The sequence below is a fragment of the Argopecten irradians genome, chromosome 14 (assembly GCF_041381155.1).
Source record: "Argopecten irradians isolate NY chromosome 14, Ai_NY, whole genome shotgun sequence".
NCBI lineage: Eukaryota > Metazoa > Mollusca > Bivalvia > Pectinida > Pectinidae > Argopecten > Argopecten irradians.
In genome coordinates this window covers 28551561-28570302 of record NC_091147.1, presented here as the reverse complement: position 1 = coordinate 28570302, position 18742 = coordinate 28551561, and the positions used below count along the sequence as shown (strand labels likewise).

The 18742-nt window shown below is 35.2% G+C and overlaps 1 protein-coding gene across 2 annotated transcripts in view; it reads right to left on the bottom strand.

Annotated features, from left to right (window-relative positions):
* The window catches only part of LOC138306923 (uncharacterized), a 167958-nt gene that overhangs the window by 16993 nt on the left and 132223 nt on the right, over positions 1–18742 (bottom strand). For both annotated transcript variants that reach the window (XM_069247494.1, XM_069247493.1), the window contains 14 exons: positions 17477–17605; positions 16489–16815; positions 15262–16192; positions 13589–14056; positions 12637–12812; positions 11890–12131; positions 11426–11628; positions 10869–11006; positions 6822–6944; positions 6118–6192; positions 4629–4703; positions 3543–3617; positions 1162–1299; positions 550–728 (listed from right to left, as the gene is read on the bottom strand). In XM_069247494.1, coding sequence (XP_069103595.1) covers positions 550–728; positions 1162–1299; positions 3543–3617; positions 4629–4703; positions 6118–6192; positions 6822–6944; positions 10869–11006; positions 11426–11628; positions 11890–12131; positions 12637–12812; positions 13589–14056; positions 15262–16192; positions 16489–16815; positions 17477–17605 — 3279 coding nt within the window. The remainder of the gene's footprint in view (positions 1–549; positions 729–1161; positions 1300–3542; positions 3618–4628; positions 4704–6117; positions 6193–6821; positions 6945–10868; positions 11007–11425; positions 11629–11889; positions 12132–12636; positions 12813–13588; positions 14057–15261; positions 16193–16488; positions 16816–17476; positions 17606–18742) is intronic.

The window sequence follows — 18742 nt, the reverse complement described above, 5'->3', positions numbered from 1 at the left end:
CAATGTATAGCAGCATGTTAAAGTATGGTGAACAATATGAATTGACTTTTTAATGCATATATTTTAAAATATCATGCAAGTACACATATCAGGCAATAAATCTGTGACATGAAAATTATATAAAATAAAAAAAAAAAAAAAAATAATCCGACCTTCCTACTCTATTTGGCCTCATATGACCCTAAACAGACATATTTTTTTTGGCCTCATACAATCCTTCATTTTTCTTCGTTTTTTAATGTTTTACTGCCTTAGGCGCTTACTGGGTCAAATACAGTAACCTTAATTGTCCCAATAACTTATCCTATTTTGAGATATGCATTTTTTGTTTTCATTCTATAACACATCATATTAAACATGTGTGTTCACATATAAATGCATTGCAATATTTGCATTATTTCTACATTTCATTTCATATGCAGATATTTTTAATTCAATTTTAACAGGTTTAAGTTTTTTGCTATGAACATCTATTTCATACCAGATGTTTCAGATAAACAATTGAAGGTTTAAACATTAAATCTTTTATAAAACTTCTTCCTTTAATACCTGATGTTTCAGATAGAAGAGTTCGTAATGAGCTGGTACGGGATAGGGACAGTATTGTCGAGTAATCATCTGTTTCCCTGGAAACGACCTCAAGTCATTGTTGTCGCCATGATCCACAGGTTCAAACACAAACATTGGATTTAGATGTTTGATGGCCATTTTGATGTAGAATCCAGATCCTGTTGTAGAAACATTTCACATCATAATATTGCCAACCTTGCAAAAAATGGACTAAAATAAATTAGATCTGTCGCCAGAGTGGACGACTAATACCCCCAGCTGCACAAATTTAGTAATAACTCCATTAACAGGGGACATTGCAGAACCCTATACAGTTTACTCAACTCCCCTTTATGTCAGGGTTCTGTGTACCAAATTGTATCAAAATCTGTCAAGTAGTTTAGGAGGAGTTCGCCGGACAAAGTCAGACAGACAGACAGACAAAAGTAGACGGACGGATGGACAACCCGATTCCAGTATACCTTGTGCTCAAGGTTCTAAATGTTTCTGTCGGTTATTCCTGCTTAACTAACTCCAATCGTCTTTAAATTCTCAAAGAATTACAGAAACAGTCTTAATTTACATATTTATGACCTTGACCTATATACTGACCTCTCTGGAAGGAGAGCCTACGAACTTCACTTAAGTCAGACTGAGTGTATGGCATCTTGGCTTCCTCGTCTGCAACTTCCAGCTGGTTCTCAAACACAACATTCGCACTGGTCGAGGGCTCATGCAATTCTGACCGTTCTATGTTTAAAAACATACGGATATTGGTAGAAAATTGAAGACTTAAATAAAATATGTCACATTGTTTCAATGAATAACCACCTTGAAATCAAGATGGCTGTTCCAGATTAGTTAAAACAGGGTATGCACTTGAGGTTAAAAGTCTATGAAATAAGGCCATTCCAATTTGATTTCTCATGTCGGATTTCCCGCTCCTATTTTCCGAAAATGAATCTGACGAACTCCGGCAAATTTTTATAGGGTTAATTTTCGCTAGTCACCATTTCCTGGTCACTCAGATGTTTGAAATATTCGTGCATTGTCTTTTCGAATACGCAAACATCTTACAAACCTTTAAAACAACATACCTAAATGTCAAGTTTTTCCGCAACCAAGTGCAGACAGAGTGGCACTTAGAGATAGAGACTGAGGGACGCTTACTTTTTAATAGGACATGTCCCAATTTCAGTCTGTTTTTGCCGATGTCGCAACTCTTTCAAAAAAATGCGGCCGTGACAGGTGATTTGACTGGCCGACTTACCAACGAAAAACAGTAATCAGGCATGTCAATTATTTGATGACAATCGCTAATTAATTATCCCCTCATTTACTTTATATCTTAAGACCCTGTCAGTGTGTATTTTGACACTGTGTAGTTGTCCACATAGCTTGTATTTGCCAACATGTTTTGCCTGCTTGGCTTGGTAACAGCTCGGTGATGATTCGTCTGCTATTCAGTCAAATATCGGTATAAATTGAGTAAATTACACACTTTACTGGGATCCAAATCCAAACTTAGTGTTACTTATGATTCATTCTGACTTCTACAACAATATAACATACATTTGCCTTCATATTTTTATTTACCCGAAGCGTTTCATGAGAAAATCATAAAAAAATGAATTTAGAATATTTCTTTTATGAATGCTGATTTACATGTGGTGACACATTTAGCCATACTGTCCATATTATACAAATATTTTTTTTAAAGACAATGAAGGAATGTAATTAAGATGAATAATTTTTGTGTTTATATTTTTGGTAGTTACATGTATACACATTATCTCATTTTGAGTATGAGAAGCTAAATAAGTAAAATGCTAAATAAAAAATAGTCAGTCATTATGTGACAACTAAAAAAGAATGCACATGTGGAATGAGGTTATATTGGGTTATAAGATTTTCCATTTATGCTAATCGCTGATTGTTTCTATTAGTTTGTTAGTTTTGCTGATAACTCAGCAAAATAATCATTGAAATTATTGACAATAAGAAAAGCTTTCTTGACTATTTCCTTTTAAGTATTAAACATTGCTATTCAGTGTTAAAATTGTTATAATTTGTCATAAAATTGAAATATACCATGCATTAAAGCATTTTGTGTAATAGCATATTTTTCAGTAGCTGCACAAATACTAGACTTCCTGTTTTTTTACATCTTTGATACAGTTGAAAACAGCAAAACTAATATTTTAACATAAAAACTTGGTTATAAAGTGTAATTTCATGAATAAACATAAAAGTCCTGCGAAAATATTCGCTCGCTACAATTTTTTCCGCTTTCAAAATATTTTTAGAATTAAAACAATTTCGCTCACTAACTGCTATTTTAAAATTCCAAAACCTGAAGAAAAAGAAATCAAATTGGAATGGCCTTACAACTATTTTTTAATAAAACTGATTCATTGAGATTTGTTGAATGTTGAATTTTTATGTCCATTGACTCATAACTCTTAAGGTCTGTATGGTATGTATGGTGGTTAACACATGTCACCTTGACCTTGACTCTTAAGCTAAGGTCTGACCTTGACCTTGACCTTTGATTCGACCAAGCAATGCATAAAAAGTGCAGCAATTTTATCACATATTATACAATGAATTAGATGTGTGTTAAAGATGATCCACCATCAACGAATGGTATTCTTCCTCTACGAAATACAGGAGAAGACGAATAAGTATTTTTCTTCAGTTACAAATGTTACTTACTTTACACCATTACCATCATCAAAAAAATTGAACTTCTTATTTTATTTCAAGATAAAAATATTAAAAATGATTAATTGCGTCCCGAAAAAAGTCCACGTTACTATGCCCTATATGGAATGAAGTACTGCACCAAAAGCAAAAACTAGTTATTTTATATTTTTTTTGATTGTTAATTAGACATATATATATATATATATATACACGATTAAACATCAGTTATTGTTCAAATGATGAGAATCGTTTATGCTCTGTAGGCGTTGGATGAAATGAAATGTTACCTCTACATTCTCGGTTCTGCCTGCGGGTGCACTGCTTGTACTCGTATCGACCTTGGGCACACTTCTGGTGACACACTGTAAGTTTACACAACACATTTAGCTTTGTATTAACATACTATATAGCCAATTATTATTGAGCACAGGGGATGTCTGCCACATTTCATACGCTATAGTTATGGCTGCCAAATTTGATCAATAAGATGCTAAGAAATACAATAATTATAATATCAGAGCCAGATCTCGAATCTAAAAGCTCAGAAAATAACTGGCATGCTAAAACAATAACATGCTATTGATATTATAAAATATCTAAAATTAATTGGTTTTTCATTATAGACCTATTTTGGTTGAAGTTGATACAGTGTTTTATTAACTTGAAACTCCACTGAAGCATTCCTATGTCAATATCCTTTGTAAGGTTATCAAAACCATATATTAACCATATCAAAAGGATGTAATCGTAACTAATGAGAGATATGGTAGATATCATGCAGTCCTGATAAATACGGAACATATTTCCCGAGAATATTAGAATTAAACTTGATGTAAAAACATCTTGTTATGAAAATATGTGTGGCTATAATAACATGAACAATGTCTCATAGAATACTACTGACTTACTTTTAATTACTTCCCCTTAGCAACTTCAAATCATACAATAATTCTCTGATAATAAAATTGAAAAATATATATTTAATCTTTTAAAGAAAAACAGGATTTCTAAATTAAAGAAAATGAAAGGATTCTATGCACATTTGACAACAGATCATGCAGAGCAATTAAGGCAGATAAAAGTGAGAATGATTCTTCTTTTAGATGAAATTATCATGTGAAGAGATGAAGAGAAGTCAAATATTATCAAGTGTATGTATAGAAAGAGCTTATGAATAGGAGAGTTTATTTTAGTAAATGAATTACCTCCAAAATCTCATATACATAAATATAATGAGGTAATTTACACAAAACAAAAGACAAGAATGAGTCTATGCAAATGGTTTGCAATGAGAAAAGAATTATCTCCCTTTTGATAATAAAGAATGAGGAGAGTTATCTTTCCTTTATTGGAGTTATCCCCTTGTTACTTACTCCTACAGCTGATGTCATTGTTTGATTGGCAGGGACTCAGCAAGTAGAAGCCATCGACACACACTTTAGTGCAGGCTAAGGGAAATACAAAAACAAAATAAAAAGTTAAGCTTAAATGATAAGTGCTGATCACTAGGCTGGATTTGGTATCAGACACTGGATACAACAACACAACCTCCAAACCATCTCTTTATAAAACTTCAAACAAGATATATGTTTGCAAAATATTATAGCATCAGTGATTTCAAATTAATTTATCTTGAAACATTTCAGATATATCATCAAAATTATTTTTTATATGCATTAAACACTAGACATAGTAATTTATTTTGTCACTTAAAAAGTGATAAACAAATGAAATTAGCGTTGCCATGCTTACATGATAGTGAGTAATATCTATAGCCATGCTGAAACGTTTTTTTCCAATAATTAAAAGTAGATAATTAAGTATTTCATTGAAAAATCACAGATGTATTAAAACTACTTTAGGGAAAACTGTTGCCACATATCAGATATGTTTTGTACATGAATGATGTTGTCATGGAAACCCTGTTGTGTAACAAATTGTCTGATCCATACTAAAGTCAATGTAAAAGATCACAATGAATTATAAAACTAAATTATCACATGCAAATCTTCTACACTTAAATTTCAGTAACAGATATGAATAATTTAAAAATTTGTAAAAATATATTTGACTCTTATTGAAACAAATTGTTAATATTGTTATATAAATTCATGTCACACTTGATAAAAAAAATCTTGATGATGTTTAATTAAAATACTCAACCATAAAATGATAGTATTGATGACAACAATACAAATGACAATGATAATACAGGACACAACAAATGATTTTGACAAAATAATGGGTTGATAAAGCTATTGTTTAACTAGGTTATTTTGAGTCCTTTACAGATATGCCAGGTTTTTGAGGCGAATGAAAACTGTATTCCTCAAGGAAGGACTGTTTGTGGGAAAGTTATGGAAGTTTCTCAGCCATCATGACCCTAGGATGGAAAGTCGCAGTACTCGGAGAAAAACCATGAAGCTATGGTCAGGACCTTGCAACTGCCCTACATATATAATGTAAATTAAGGCTTATAGAGAGCCTGTGCATGGATGTTGAAATATCTTGGCCACAGTGAAAATTTACATTTCATCTTGATGGACTCGTACATAACAAAACTTATGTATGAGTAATTTAGAATTTCATACGATGAATTGACTCTAAATACATTATTACTTTTCACTTTTTTAAAAATTTGTCTCCTAAATACAGCATTTCAAGTAGCCTACAGTATTTTCTGATCCGACAAATGGTTACATTAGCACATTATTTGGAGTAGAAAAGTTTTAATACATAAAACAATGACACCTATTTCAAACAATGATGACAGGAAAATGCAACATATCATTCCTGAGGACAAACACGAACACACAACACAAGACATCTACACATATAACTAGAGAATATATATACACTCACCCCGACAAATCTTTGGTTGTTTGTTCGTACAACCCTGCACTTCCCACATATTCTTTGGACAACCCTTCGTACATTCTGAAAATACATTTGAAAGAACATGCAATAAATGAAGATAAATGATAAAAAATGGATTCATTTGACGGATTGGTATTTACAAATTGTTTACATCTCCTTGTTTCAGTTGAGTATCTTCAAGCTATTTCACCTAATTTCTGTCATAATAAAAGATATGCCTGACTAAATGACATCAAGTTCAGGTAGTTCTAACATCTATCAGAAGTGTAGAGACCTGTACCATGTTACTAACCGTCTTTACTCTTATGTCAGTTAATGATAGGCTGCAGGGAAATTTTTCTCTCATACCTCCATGTGAAATACCGGCTGTTCCAGGGCAATACACTCATGTCGCCTGAAAGCCTCGGGTTTTACAGCATTTTATGTCCCTCGGGTAGAATATCCCTATCATATCCACATATGAAAGAGTCTTATAATATCTAATGCTGTACTTCTTTTCATTTGATTTACTTATTGGTGAAGGAAATTCGGAGTTTCAGAGAAAATCCACTGCCATCTGGCAACTATTACAAGTGGGCCTTTTGTTGGAGTGTGTGCCAGAGGGCTACAGTGGTGGAATGTCAGAAACATTAACCACTGTAACAGACTTTACTTTAACCTTACTTGACCTTTAACCTTACTTGACCTACCTTCACAATATTTCCCATCGCCAAAGAATGGATAACTACAGCGACAGTCGTAGGACCCTTTACTATTCAGACAACCTGCATCCTTGTGGCATCTGAAGGTCATCTCATGACACTCGTTCACATCTAAATAAAACAGGAGAACTTTGTGTCAATATTAGCTCATCACCCTTGATAATAAAACAGGAGAACTTTGTGTCAATATTAACTCATCACCCTTGATAATAAAACAGGAGAACTTTGTGTCAATATTAACTCATCACCCTTGATAATAAAACAGGAGAACTTTGTGTCAATATTAGCTCATCACCCTTGATAATAAAACAGGAGAACTTTGTGTCAATATTAACTCATCACCCTTGATAATAAAACAGGAGAACTTTGTGTCAATATTAACTCATCACCCTTGATAATAAAACAGGAGAACTTTGTTCAATATTAACTCATCACCCTTGATAATAAAACAGGAGAACTTTGTGTCAATATTAACTCATCACCCTTGATAATAAAACAGGAGAACTTTGTGTCAATAAACTCATCACCCTTGATATAAAACAGGAGAACTTTGTGTCAATATAACTCATCACCCTTGATAATAAAACAGGAGAACTTTGTCAATAATATACTCATCACCCTTGATAATAAAACAGGAGAACTTTGTGTCAATATTAACTCATCACCCTTGATAATAAAACAGGAGAACTTTGTGTATAAAATATTAACTCATCACCCTTGATAATAAAACAGGAGAACTTTGTGTCAATATTAACTCATACCCTTGATAATAAAACAGGAGAACTTTGTGTCAATATAACTCATCACCTTGATATAAAACAGGAACTTTGTTCACCACCTTGATAATAAAACAGGAGAACTTTGTGTCAATATTAACTCATCACCCTTGATAATAAAACAGGAGAACTTTGTGTCAATATTAACTCATCACCCTTGATAATAAAACAGGAGAACTTTGTGTCAATATTAACTCATCACCCTTGATAATAAAACAGGAGAACTTTGTGTCAATATTAGCTCATCACCCTTGATAATAAAACAGGAGAACTTTGTGTCAATATTAACTCATCACCCTTGATAATAAAACAGGAGAACTTTGTGTCAATATTAACTCATCACCCTTGATAATAAAACAGGAGAACTTTGTGTCAATATTAACTCATCACCCTTGATAATAAAACAGGAGAACTTTGTGTCAATATTAACTCATCACCCTTGATAATAAAACAGGAGAACTTTGTGTCAATATTAACTCATCACCCTTGATAATAAAACAGGAGAACTTTGTGTCAATATTAACTCATCACCCTTGATAATAAAACAGGAGAACTTTGTGTCAATATTAACTCATCACCCTTGATAATAAAACAGGAGAACTTTGTGTCAATAATAACTCATCACCCTTGATAATAAAACAGGAGAACTTTGTGTCAATATTAACTCATCACCCTTGATAATAAAACAGGAGAACTTTGTGTCAATATTAACTCATCACCCTTGATAATAAAACAGGAGAACTTTGTGTCAATATTAACTCATCACCCTTGATAATAAAACAGGAGAACTTTGTGTCAATAATAACTCATCACCCTTGATAATAAAACAGGAGAACTTTGTGTCAATATTAACTCATCACCCTTGATAATAAAACAGGAGAACTTTGTGTCAATATTAAACTCATCACCCTTGATAATAAAACAGGAGAACTTTGTGTCAATAATAACTCATCACCCTTGATAATAAAACAGGAGAACTTTGTGTCAATATTAACTCATCACCTTGATAATAAAACAGGAGAACTTTGTGTCAATATTAGCTCATCACCCTTGATAATAAAACAGGAGAACTTTGTGTCAATATTAACTCATCACCCTTGATAATAAAACAGGAGAACTTTGTGTCAATAATAACTCATCACCCTTGATAATAAAACAGGAGAACTTTGTGTCAATAATAACTCATCACCCTTGATAATAAAACAGGAGAACTTTGTCTCAATATTAACTCATCACCCTTGATAATAAAGTCGAACTCTTATAATCCAAACACTGAAACAGTCTATTGTGAAAATACAGGGAAAATATTTTAACCCTTTAACTCCCAGATACGCCAAACTACGCCAATAACGTGTCGGTGTTGAACAAATCGTCATAACTCCCTTATTTCAGGAGCTATCGAGATACTGATTATATCTGCTAAAACTAGAGATAACAAGTAATATTTTGTGTTCTATAAAATTTTCATTTAACAATGTCTTCATGATGTTTTTTTGAGTTTAAAAAAGATGCAGACTGAAAAATGGAACATTTAAAAAATGATGACGTCGTCTTTCTGTCGGCGTAACATTCAGTGCACGGACCCGATATGGAATCCCTTGCTAATCAAAAAGTACTGAAAAGCAATGCTTGAACTTCATACTGTTGATAACTTAGTATCCGAATTTTATATTTATCTTGCAATATCTGCAAATTATTTTTCAAAAACAAAGATTTCATCTAAAAAGTATGTGTGATGTGTGGTTTTACGCGATACATAGCAATATATGGTCAGTTTTAACCATTTTTTTCTCACCAACCTGACATAACTTATAGATACAATGAAAGTCTTTAACCTTTCTGCAATAATATACTTGATTGTGAGGTTGATAAATTGACATCTAAATGACTTTCATTGTCTTAAGATTTATCAATGTATGAAACATTAACTTTTTTGTAAAAGTCCAAAATTTCGGTTGCTATGGTAACGTAATTAATGTGAAAACATTATTTTTCTAACAAAATTTGAAAAGGTCGTGATCTTAAGTTTCCAAAAATATATGGGTTGATAACCAAAAATATTGCTGCAAAAGGGTGAAAAATCACTTTGAAAGAAAATGTCAGATTTTCGAGAACTTTGCTAAAATTTCTTGGGAGTTAAGGGGTTTATAAGGAAGCATCTTAATATCTCTGATCTAAGGGAGATAACTGTTTAATATTCTGTTCCAGTGATTATGATTTCCAAGTTTTTTTACAGAATTGACAGTACAAAGCTATAGCGGAAGTAATAGAAGATTTGATTAGATGACTTCACCAGAGACTGAAAATATTGTCAGGCCCCAGTGTGTCATAAACAGTCCCAAACATTAAGGCGTTCCTTGATTAACATTCTCCACCCAAAAACATTATAGAAGTTAATGAAAACATCTTAAGTTAAGGAATTTCTTAAAGTTAATGAAAACATCTTAAGTTAAGGAATTTCATAAAGTTAAGGCAAACATCTTAAAGATGTTCCACCGCCGACAGACCATAAATGATATTCATCATTTGAACAATAATTGGTATTTAATCGAGTAAACATATGCCTAATTAACACAAAAAATAATAGGAAATAATTTGGTTTGCCTTTGATGCATGCGAAACCAGTTCTTCATTTCATATAGAATATAGTGCCATGGAATTTTTTCAGGATGCAATTAATTATTTTTCATATTTTTAACTTGAAGTAAAATTAGAAGCTCAAACTTTTCAATAATGATAATGGTGTAAAGTAAGTAACTTTTGTAACTGAAGAAAAATACTAATTCGTCTGCTCCTGTTTTTGATAATGCAAAAATACCATTTGTCAGCGGTGGAGCATCTTTAAGTTAAGATCTTTCTTAAAGTGAAGGAACAAACTGAAGTTAAGAAATTTCTTAAAGTGAAGAAATGTTGATGAAACTGAGTTTAACTTTCAAATACTAATTCTCCAGAGGGAGAATATATAAACATTAAATAGTATAAATATCCCTTCCACAAATTTTCGGCCTCTTGAACGTTCAAGATGGATTTCACCTAGCTTTTCTTGTGTTTCTTTGTACCTGAAGATGGCAAGGATGTTTATACTATAAAACTGAGTTTAGATTATTTTTACATATATCAGTAAAGAAATTGCTCATGAGACAGTCAGATTTTGATAAGACTTTCTCAGTTAAGTCCTAAAAGTAGTTCATCCCCCCTACTCCCTCAGATCAATCCCCGTGATCATACCGCCTAGCTTTATTGTTTGTTTGATATTAACCTTTACAGATTCCATCTTTGTCCAGTTTGTAGCCCTTTTTACATATACAGCGTCCAGTGTTCTCGTCGCAGCCCTGGGCACACTGGTTTCTTGTACACAAGGTAGAATTCATACGCCACAGAATAGGATCAGAAGCCACTACAACAAGAAACAATTCTTTGGTTAATCAACCAAGACATTTACATAATGAAGACAGTACATGCACATAGCTAAGAATGAAATCAATGATTTTTTTCTTTTAATAAAATGACTTTGATAACATATGTTAGTTTTAATTCTTTCAAAGAGTGATATTTATCCACAAAGATGATGAACTATTGAACAAAACAATGTGCTCCTCAACTTTAATCTTGAATTAACTGTATCAAAGCAAGAAAGGTGACACATTTGTGACCCACTGGGACTGGTTAGCCTGGTATAACTGGGATCCATTGTCTCACTAGTAAACCTGTGAGTATTCTGTGAGACGGTAAAAACCAACAGTGATATCAAATCCTGTCTTTGTAGTGATCCCAGTAGGACTTAGGACCCCATACTCATGTTGTGTTTGTGTTTACCATAGGGTTGCACATCGAATGGGGACGCTTCAATATCCGCTTTCTTGTCCTGGTTGAAGAAGACGTTGATGCGATGAGCAGCCAGGAAGTTTCGTGGGGCGTATACAGTCATATAAACCTCCGTTTCCGGCTCCGACATTTTGGCGTAGACTCCACCCAGCACACTCAGTATACAGAACGTCGACAAGATGGTCAGGTGTAAACTGTAACACAAAATATGTTTTCTGTCAACTCTAATATCCATGTTTTTAAGTCAAATTTATAATCAGTTGCCTCTGGGTTGTGAGTTCTGGGCTAATGGCCAGGTACTGACTGTGGGTCTGATATTTTTCTCCGAGTACTTCAGTATCTCTCTACCTTCTAGCCTTTACAAGTCGCTAAATAACCCTAAATGTTAATAGAGCTTGAAACAAAGTAAACTTAGACAATTACTCTCTAGCTTTTGAGCTTCCTACTATACCTACACTTTAGGTCCCATCAATGGCTTGCCTCCCCTCCCTCGGCCTTGCTTTCCTCCTGACAGTTGACGCTGTCGTTCTCGGTGGCCGTTCTGTTCTGCGTACTCCCTCCCATCAGGATGAAGATGATGCGGTGACCGTCCTTCCTCCCGGGATGTGGAGTATCGGTGAGGAGAGTGGTAGGCTTTGGTGGGCGGGGCCTGTAAGTTAATGTGATTCCCTTGTATATCCGATATACTTCTTTGAACCTGTAAGAACAAATTGTTAAATAACTATTAATTCTTGGATACTTCGCACTTCTAAAACGAAAATTTTGCTCTTAGTAAAATTTTTTTAGGAAGTGATTGACAGAAAAGGTGAACATCAATGACACAGAAGGCTGAATTACTTTGAAGTATATACTGTCAATTAAAGATGCTCCGCCGCTGCTATTTTTTCTCTATCAAGAACAGGAACAGACAAAGTCATATTTTTCTTCAGTTACAAAAGTTACTTACTTTACACAATTACCATCATTGAAAAGCTTCTTATTTTACTTCAAGATAAAATTACCAAAATTAATTAATTGCGTCACGAAAAAAATCCATGGCACTATGGCCTATACAGAATGAACTACTGATTGTGTTAATTTGACAAATATATACAAGATTAAACATCATTTATTGTTCACATGATGGGTATCATTTATGCTTTGTGCGCAGTGAAGCATTTTTAAACAGATATAGCTGTCACCTACGTGACCTGTATACCGACCGGATTCGGAGGAGGGAGAGGCGGGGGAGGAGTAGACAATCCATTGTTATCGTTAAATGTGGCCATGTCTGGTCCGTCAGACATCCCAGAATCCTGAGACTGTTGAGGAGGTGGGAACACAAAGTGTTTGTCTAATGTGTTTGTTGGGGAGGCCGTAGCAGCTATCAGGCGACCACCTGTAACAAAGCATGTGACTGGTCAATGTGTGGACACAGCACAGTAACAAGTCATATAATTGATCAATGTGTGGAGACAGCACAGTAACAGGTCATATGATTGGTCAATATGTGAAAAAGAGAAAAGATCATAGTAACAAGTCATATGATTGGCCAATGTGTGGAGACAGCACCGTAACAAGTCATATGATTGGTCAATGTGTGGAGACAGCACCGTAACAAGTCATATGATTGGTCAATGTGTGGAGACAGCACCGTAACAAGTCATATGATTGGTCAATGTGTGGAGACAGCACCGTAACAAGTCATATGATTGGTCAATGTGTGGAGACAGCACTGTTACAAGTCATATGATTGGTCAATGTGTGAAAAAGAGAAAAGATCATAGTAACGAGTCATATGATTGGTCGATGTGTGGAGACAGCATATTAACAAAGTCATATGATTGTCAAAGTGTGAAAAAGAAAAAAGGTCAAAAGTAACAAGTCATATGATTGGTCATCTGAAGAATTTGGGTGTTATAAATTTTGAATCAAATATTGTTTCCCTTCTATTGATTTCTTTTGATGCACCATAATCCTCTTTAATCAGTGCACATTATACAATTACAGGTACAGTATAGACATTAAACATTATATTTCAGTGAACACAAGGCTTGAATAATCATAGTTTTGAAAACAAAACCTATCCACAATAAAATAAGCAGAAAATCAGGTTTTTGTGTCTTGTTTACAACTTGAATTTGCATTCATTACAAGAATCAGTCTTTATCCTACCCCTCATGTCGTCCCAATCATCAAATCCGGGAGACATGGCCGAGATGCCATGGAGACTGTCACCATACAGGAACTTCCTGGCAGCAGGACTAATCGGACTTCCGTCAAACGTGTAATTAGATCCCTGTGGTCGGATGAATGCTGGGGGACTGGGGAGGGGTAGACTAGCATCAGAAAGGATATCCGCGTCAGAGTCTCCCAGCGGTGGAATTTCTACCTCGATATCGGATTCACTATCATTTTCATCAAAGTCCTTGTCACGCTGTTGTTGGTTAGCATCAAATATCTCACTGCTACCATAAAGAGAGAATGTTTTTTCGCTCATCAGACTGAAACGATGACCACCCGGACTCATTAAGTTATCAGATGTCATCAGTGACGGAGGATAAGGGTTACCAGAATTCTCCAATTTCCCGTATTGGTATAAGTCCTGTGCTTCAGTTGCTTGTGGGCTTCTAGTACCTGAAACTAATAAAACATATTTGAAATTGCAGTAAAGTGGCCATAATTTACCAGTATAGACAAATCAGACAAATTATTGTAATTTATAAATAAGAAATTTATCTTGATATATATGTATATAATCTAAAATATGCAAAAATAATTTAATTGATTAAACTTTTGCTAGCTGTGAGTTAGGTAACTCAAATCTATGCAAGTTGTATAACTCCGGGGAACAAGAGGCCCAGAGGGCCTGTATCTCTCACCTGGTTTGTGATGCCAAGTAATGTTTTGAATACAGGTTCATTATTTCTTTTCTGTAGGAATTTTAATATTTACCTCGAATTCCCCTATTGGGCCCCGCCCCTCCTGCCCCCCAGAGGTCAGAGCCAAAATTTATACAAGTTCTGTTCCCCTTCCCCCAAGGATGTTTGTGGTCGAATTTGGTTACAATCCATGCAGAACTCTAGGACATGTAGCGATTTAAAGGATTTACCTCTATTTTCCCCTATTGAGCCCCGCCCCTCCTGCCCCCGGGGGGTCAGAGCCAAAATTTATACAAGTTCTGTTCCCCTTCCCCCAAGGATGTTTGTGGTCAAATTTGGTTACAATCCATGCAGAACTCTAGGACAAGTAGCGATTTTATAGGATTTACCTTATTTCCCCTATTGGGCCCCGCCCCTCCTGCCCCCGGGGGATCAGAGTCAAAATTTATACAAGTTCTGTTCCCCTTCCCCCAAGGATGTTTGTGGCCAAATTTGGTTACAATCCATGCAGAACTCTATGACTAGTAGTGATTTAAAGGAAATATTGACGGACGGACGGACGGACGGACGGACGGACGGACGGACGACGGACGCCGCGCCATGATATAAGCTCACCGGCCCTTTGGGCCAGGTGAGCTCGGGGGAAAAAAGGAAATTTTTGTAACAATTTAAAATAAAACACATGTAGATATGTCAAATGTTTGTCATAATCAACCTAACTGGCAAATGCTGCTTAAATAATGGTTTGTCTTTAACCAGTGGCATTTCATTGCGACTTTTTTTTCGTCTAAATTGAAAAGGACGCTTTCAGCTCATTTTAGGAAAATATTTGTAAATTGGAAAGGTTATTTCTAGAATTTTTACTTTTTATTTTTAGAGCTGAAATTTTATATTATGATATATTTCATAATGGGTCCGTTATCAAGTCTGTAGCTGCCACTATAACATGCTATAAATAATGTGTACCTGGTGTGCTCCTGTGCGTGGGCACAACTGGGGGTTTGACAGGGATAGGCGGGGGTGGTCCCCTTTTAAAGCTTGTCAGCGGTATGTCCATGGGATTTTTTTCCAGGGTATAGATCCCTGAGTCCATGGTGGACACGGGATGTGCTTGGCTTATTGTAGCGTAGGCTGGCCTTAGCTGGGAGTTACTCCCGACCCTTGAACTTGTACTGCTGCCAGGTCGCGACCCCTTACCACTCCCTGGCCTTGACCCTGTCACACTTGTAGGTCGTGATCCCGTTGTACTCCCTGGGCGAGAGCCAGCATGTTCTGGAGACTGTGGAGTGGTTTGGTGTACAACCGCCGTCACCCTAAACGGAGATGCGTTACTATCTTCCCGATTTACCACAGTTTCCTTGCTGTCCCTACCCATACCAATACTGTCAGTTTTCGGGAAGGACGGTCCCCGCGTTAATTCTTCAGACATAGCTACGGGAGGCGTTACCATGCCTTTAGCAAGTCGAGGTAAGTGTCGCCCTCTACGGCTGGCTAAGTTAGCCAAAGTGAGATCGCCATCTGAATGTGCCACAGGAATGTGTGTGTCTAACGTTCGGAATGTAGTGATGGCTCCATCTCTGTACACATTCTGGTATGTTCTGTCTCCTAGTGAAGTATCGGAGCCTTCGATGGTTGGTAGGAGCCGTCGGTTACTAGTATCGTGATCATTAGCATCATCCGAGTCATCACTTGATTCGTTGGGATATTCCATCACAGCATCGTATGAAGGAGGGTCATTCAAGGATGGATGTCTCTTCCGTCTGGCAATATCTCTCTTATAATAATCTTTGTGGATTTTTCTAGCTTGGGCCTGCAGGCGTTTTTTAGCAACTCTTTTCTCATAATCATTGTCACTGTCGCCATCAATACCGTGTTTTTCTGTGGCCTGTAGTTCCTCCTGTCAAATGTATAATAGAAGAAAAAATATCAGATGAATGAGAAGAGAAATTAGGATTTGAATAGAATGGCATCAGGATGTTTAAAATTATTAACATATATATCTTAATGACACAAAAATGTATGAACAAGTAATTTGTCATGAACTTATACATATTATTAAAAGTTCAAACTGAAAAAGCAAATTTAAGTCAATATTTTTTTATATCAAAATAAAGTTAGCATTAAAAAAACCGTGTGATAGTTAAGACAGAAATTGTATAACATTCTTATGAATACTTTGAATGATATACTGACCATTTCCATGGCCTCAGCTTCCTCCTGTTCCGGAAGTTCTGGAACGCCTCTTAAAGGATCGTCGTTCGGAAAGGTGTCATGGTCGTCATCACCTCGAGACAACATAATCTCCTCGGCCTGTGCCGCCGAGAGATGCATGCTGTTTCTGGCCCGGTACATGACATTTCCATGGCTGAACTTGTCTTGTTCTATATCGATGTACTTCTTACTACAGTACCACCAAACTGCGTATAGGATCGCCAAGGAAGCCACGATACAAGTCGCCACGCCAACCAAGAGGAATATCCATCCTAGACTTATGGGCCGTGCCACTGAAGGTTCTTCATACTATAAGGACATAATGTATACAATAACTAACATTCTTATCTTCATAATTAAACAAGTTTAGAATTGAATAAATTCAATTCAATTCTTTTATTACCTTATATATGTCAATAAAAAGGTCTTATTTTGACCTAAAATGAAAAATTTCAACGGGACACATTAATAAGATTTGAGTTTGGTCAAAATCGATGAGACATCACTCTGTCTATCTAAGATGTTATAAGAGGTTTGAAAATAACAGGATAAGAATGTGGTAAGCTATGATAAGGTCAAAACAGAATTATACATGTAAATTAAATGAATTATTTGGGATGTGACATATTTGGTGAGATTATAGTCTAAAATGGAGAGACATGCGTAAGAATAATGCTTTATCCTTAACTCCAAAACTTATTACTTATTCAGCCCTGAAATTTCATAATGGACTTATCTAGTCTTTGATTTAAAAGAGTCTAAATGTGTCTTCAAGGTGAATGAGTAATATTGTAATAATTTTCTGGGATGATATTTTTGTGGTACTATTCTAATTCATCCCAGAAATTTCACAATGGACTGATCTAATCATTGATTTAGAAGAGTCTAAAGGTGTTTTTAAGGGTGAATAAGTTATAGGGTTTCATGAATTTTATTGATAAACAAGACCATGGATTGGAACACTTCCTACCACTTGAATGAGTAGTCTCCCCTTATCTGCGACCATCTGCGAGTGAACACCATAGGCCTTGTCAATAGTTGGTGCCGTAATATTGAGCAGAACTTTAAAATCGTCAGATTCCTTAAAGTGGACCAGTCCCTATAAAACATTAAAAAAAACCCTTTATTTTGATTAATCGTAATAGAACAAAACTGCCAGAAACCTGTACAGGGAAAAAGGTTAGGTTTCTGATTAAGATTGATCATTAATTATGCCAATCACTATTGAAATGTATCAAGATTGGAACATAATAGCCGTCTAATCAAGTTTCACATTTCAAACTGACGCTTGAGTCATTGTAAATTGATCCCCTGATAGTAACTTTATCCTGGTTAAAATCTCGGATGACCTTCACCCTTGCGTTGGAACTGCAGTCTGTGAATGTAGAAGCTCGAAGTTACTCGGTGCACTGAGCCTGGGTATCTGTTCAATCTACAATATCAAGTTAACCCACAATTGTATAATGAACAGATATTGAACTGAAAAACAGGGTTTTAGTCTTATTTTTTTTTAAATTTTGGTCAAATTTACCAAAGCAGAAAAATTTGCATAATCCCCAGAATCAGATATGTGTATATGTTAGAAAGGTGATTTGAGTTTTAATTTGAGTAGAGAAATAAAAAAGCTTTATCCTTCTCTGGCACTCCACACCACTTCTGTCATAGGTAAGAAGATTTCAGAACGGTATAACAATGGAAATACATTCTATCATAAACAATTAACAAAATAAAACACCATTGTTTTGTTGTTTTTTATTCATAACACAGGCATACGAAGGCAGTTATTCCTCATAACATTATAATGATGATTTAAGAGTTCAACTTCTGTATTAGTTCATCAACTTGCTATTTTCAGTAGATTTGTATGAAGATAATAGACCTATTACATAACTTTATAACTTCCTAGTGCAGACACTGGATCAAAACCTGAACACATTGAACTATAATGGTATTTTGAAAACTCAGTCCTTGTCCGTTAGAGTCTAGTGCTATGTTAGACTTGGCTGTCTGCAATGGTTTGTGATCAATGTTAGGTTATAGCTATTCAGATCCCGATCATGTGAAATTGTCATACCTTTCATAAAATGTTTTTCTTAAATATCTATTGAAGACAGGTTATTGAATTAATTTCATGTTATTTATCACGATTCAAAGCAAAACTAAACTTGGCACGGAAGACATTAGCAGACATGGAGTACGGATAGGTAGACTACAGACAGTATTGACAAATGGCACA